The sequence below is a fragment of the Quercus robur genome, chromosome 9 (assembly GCF_932294415.1).
Source record: "Quercus robur chromosome 9, dhQueRobu3.1, whole genome shotgun sequence".
In the NCBI taxonomy this organism is placed as follows: Eukaryota; Viridiplantae; Streptophyta; class Magnoliopsida; order Fagales; family Fagaceae; genus Quercus; species Quercus robur.
The window spans coordinates 6,989,526-6,993,465 of record NC_065542.1 but is presented as its reverse complement, the minus strand read 5'-3'; the positions used below and the strand labels follow the sequence as shown (position 1 = coordinate 6,993,465).

The 3,940-nt window shown below is 31.9% G+C and overlaps 1 protein-coding gene across 1 annotated transcript; it reads left to right on the top strand.

Moving 5' to 3' along the window:
* Positions 1-2,615: 2,615 nt before the first annotated feature.
* LOC126700513 (germin-like protein subfamily 1 member 14) lies at positions 2,616-3,703 on the top strand. The gene is made up of 2 exons (XM_050398691.1): positions 2,616-2,805; positions 2,983-3,703. Exons 1-2 carry the CDS (start codon positions 2,676-2,678, stop codon positions 3,531-3,533), a joined length of 681 nt encoding a protein of 226 aa, XP_050254648.1. The 5' UTR covers positions 2,616-2,675; the 3' UTR covers positions 3,534-3,703.
* Positions 3,704-3,940: the final 237 nt, after the last annotated feature.

Genomic DNA, 3,940 nt, shown 5'->3' with positions numbered 1-3,940 from the left:
CTTAGGCATTAAAACGTTACATTAATCATGTTCGATAAAGTATTGAGGTATTATCTTAGTGCATATGTGTATGTACAAGATGTATCACATAAATCTAATAAATTCAGCTAAAGACTAAAGCAAGCACTAACTGACTCGTTATTGGAAAATATGTATTTTTTTATTCAAAAAATTGATATTTTAAAATATGTCTTTTGAAAACACAATTTAAAATATCACAATTAAACATTTGATTTGGGGTTTTAGGCTAATTTGTTTGTTTAGAAATTTTTTGAGAATTGCTATGTCCATAATATTTTCACAACAAATCCTAGTTGGCAATTGTTATTAGTTAAATTTACATATCATTAAAAAAAAATTTGTCCACCAATAACAACCTGCCACTTAAAATTTGTTATGAAAGCGTTGAGTACGTGTTGTGAACATAACATTTCTCACAATTTTTCGATTCAATCTTCAATGGACCAAAATTTTGGAGAAGTAAAATTTTATTTATAATGGGCAAATTTTTATTTAGGATGCTCAAGTGATTTTAAGGGTGGTCAAGTTTTTTTCCAAGATGGTCAACAACCCATATTAATTTAGAATTTCATTTTTTTAAAGTATAATTTTTTTTCCCAAGTTTAGGGTGGTCCTGTGACCACCCTCAATTATACATGGTGCTGCCCCTGAAGCTTTGGCCATCCCTAGCTGACTCACATAATTTCTGAGCAACTCTATTGTAATTAAATTGTAGATGAACATGAACCAAGGGAATCGATTTTGTACCTAAGGCTATTTCAGTTTGGCCAGGGGAACGAAATATGTCAGTCAATACTGATTAATACTGGTGTACCGTTTTGAGATTACTGCTATTTATATATTTCTATACATAAATATATATTTGTATTATTTATGTAATTATGAATTTATGAATTTTTATGTTTATCAACATAAATTTTAAAATCAACATATTTTATAAGCCTACATATTAGCTTAAGTACATTAATCAATATATTAGATTAAATAAAATGTTTTTGAATATATTTTTTTTCAATATATATATATATATATTAGATACAAGCTTATAGCCGAAATAAGCCAGTACAACCCAAAATTTTTTCTGGTATGTTTTGGAGGAGTATTAGTACTGGTTTAATGGCTAGTACGGTATATTTACCTGGTACCTGTATGGTATTGACTTCCTTGACATGAACCGGTTCTAGCTTTGATCTAACGGCCACAATTACCAAACTTAACAAAATAAATCTTCAAATTTAAAACCGAAAACTTAATCCATTCAAAGTATGACATAAAATCTATAGGCTATCATACACTCAGACCATAAGTTACCATCATTTAGACTACAGCAGCAGCAGCTAATTCTATTCAAAAGGATGAAAATATTAAGACACTTTATATAATACGTTTGCATGTTCATAAAACTTACTTTAAAATCTGTTACAGGGTTCATACTGTAAACTAAATTTCCAACTTGAATACCAAATTGTAAACTAAATATTTGATTCTGAAAATGACATGGTTCATACTGCAAAATTTCTTTTTTTTAATTATTAACCAAACCAAGTTCATGATTTAATTACTGGCATAAATTGGAGAGTGTAGCCCCTTTGAGAATATAGGAGCTTTGAACTTGAGAGTTTTAACTATTTTTTTATTGTTAAAAAAAGAAAAAGTAAAAGGAAATCAATGGTAAGCACAAGTGCACAGGATTTTTTTTCCGAAGTGAGTAGTGATAGAGAGTAGGGATAATTCAAATTTTACAATATAACCTTTATAAATTCATGTCACACAAAACAAAACAAAAAAATGTTATCGTTTATTACGTTATTGAAATCCATCAATTTAACCTCCATAATCTGCAATTTAACCTCTTTTTGCTCCATATCAATAAAAATTTGCAAAGAAGAGGTCTAGTTGCAACAACATAAAAAGTTTAGTTGTCTTATTGTTACAATACCAATCTTTATACACTAAACTAGAAAAACTGGGTTCTAATTTTTTACTGTTGTTCATATTTTTCAACCTAAAAATATGGACCTAACACATTTAAAAGGTTAAGTTTCTTCCCATGGACAAAGACTATCTTCATATGGACGTTGATTGTAGCAGTTACCTAATACACTAGAAGCTTTGAATCCATCTAATTATTGGTTCTACAATAGTAATTATCAACCATTCTATTTAATTTTGGCAAACAAAAGCCACACAGAAACTTTCCACCAAAGGATTAAGTTATTAACAACTCCTTGAAATACCAACACATCCAATCAGTTGTATGCAAGACATGGTGTGTTCAATTAGTTCAGAGCTCAATTGTGAACAGAGATGAGCGATGAAGTACATTGTAAGAACAAAGTACAGGTTTAGTACACATACTAATTCAATCTATTGGTTGTGCCGTAGGAACATAGAATTGTAATATTTTCTCATTGAACTGGTCTAATTTGTTGAAAATTCAAGGCATGGGGTAGTAGTTAAAGAATAATTTGGCAATCAAAAAGAAAATTGGTAATATTGGAAGACTGAACAAGTCTACATATCATTCACTTATGGAAAACCATAGACCCATTCAATGTGTCTTCTCTATAAATAGACATGCTTTCCATGCAACATTTCTCATCCCTCACCCGAAGCAAAAATATATAGAACAGAAGATAGAGTTAGCCTGAAATATGAGGAAAGCTTACGTTGTAACTGTTGCCCTCTTCGCTGTGGCATTCTCTCTTGCCTTTGCCTCTGACCCCGATCCCCTGCAGGACTTTTGTGTTGCACTTAAGGACTACTCGGACTCCAAATCAGCCGGTACATACTTTTCTTTTTCTTTTTCAAGTTTTTGCATTATTTTTGTCATGTGAAAAATCTACACTAACCGGAATATTAATGGAAGAAATATTATTAGCTAATTGGCCTTACTATTTTCTGCATTGAATTCTTGAGCATTCTTTTTAAAGTGTCCATAACAAAAATTCCTTTATGCAGTATTCGTTAATGGAAAGTTTTGCAAGGATCCAAAGCTGGTCAAAGCTGAAGATTTCTTCTTTGAGGGATTGAACATTGCTGGGAACACAGATAATAAAGTTGGGTCAAACGTCACTACTGTGAACGTAGACATGTTAGCTGGCCTCAATACTCTTGGCGTATCCTTGGCTCGAATTGACTTTGCACCATATGGAGAAAATCCTCCCCATACTCACCCTCGTGGCACTGAAATTCTAGTAGTCGCGGAGGGTACTCTCTTTGTTGGTTTTGTAACATCCAACACAGAGAATCGCCTCTTCACCAAAACTCTAAATAAGGGGGATGTGTTTGTCTTTCCAGTTGGTCTCATTCACTTCCAATTAAACGTGGGAAAAACTAAAGCAATTGCCATTTCTGCTTTCAGCAGCCAAAATGCAGGCGTAATCACAATAGCAGATGCTGTCTTTGGATCCAATCCTCCCATTAATCCTGATGTTCTCACCAAGGCCTTCCAACTCGACAAAAATGTGGTTGAAGAGCTTCAGAAAAAATTTGAAGTTGACAATTATTAGAAAAAAAATGTTTGTAAGTGCCTTGAAGCACTAGTCATTTCGCTATGTTTATCCCCTTGCAATCATAACTAGAATAAAATAAAACGATTGCTTATATATGTAATTCTTTTTTAATTTGGAGGATTTGGGATATAAAAATAATGTTGGGTTTAGTACCCCTTATTTGTCAATTTGTCTATTAATTTATGCAGTAAAACCATTATTTACTAAATTTAAAAAAAAAAGGAAAAAATGTGCATAATATTTTAAGATACATTTTATTTAAGGTAGACTGAAGCTCAACTACATTTAAATGAAAAAAGCCTACCAAAAAAGTAGGCAAAATTACATAAATTGAATATTTCCATTTTCAGCTCACATGGTGTATCCCAAGCTAGCTTTTGGCCATCCCTAGCTGGCTCACGTAA

Excerpts from the sequence above, each read along its gene's own strand:
- LOC126700513 (XM_050398691.1), top strand. The coding sequence starts at position 2,676 with ATGAGGAAAGCTTACGTTGTAACTGTTGCCCTCTTCGCTGTGGCATTC. Across the intron at positions 2,806-2,982 it reads CTCGGACTCCAAATCAGCCG|TATTCGTTAATGGAAAGTTT; the intron begins GTACATACTTTT and ends TCCTTTATGCAG.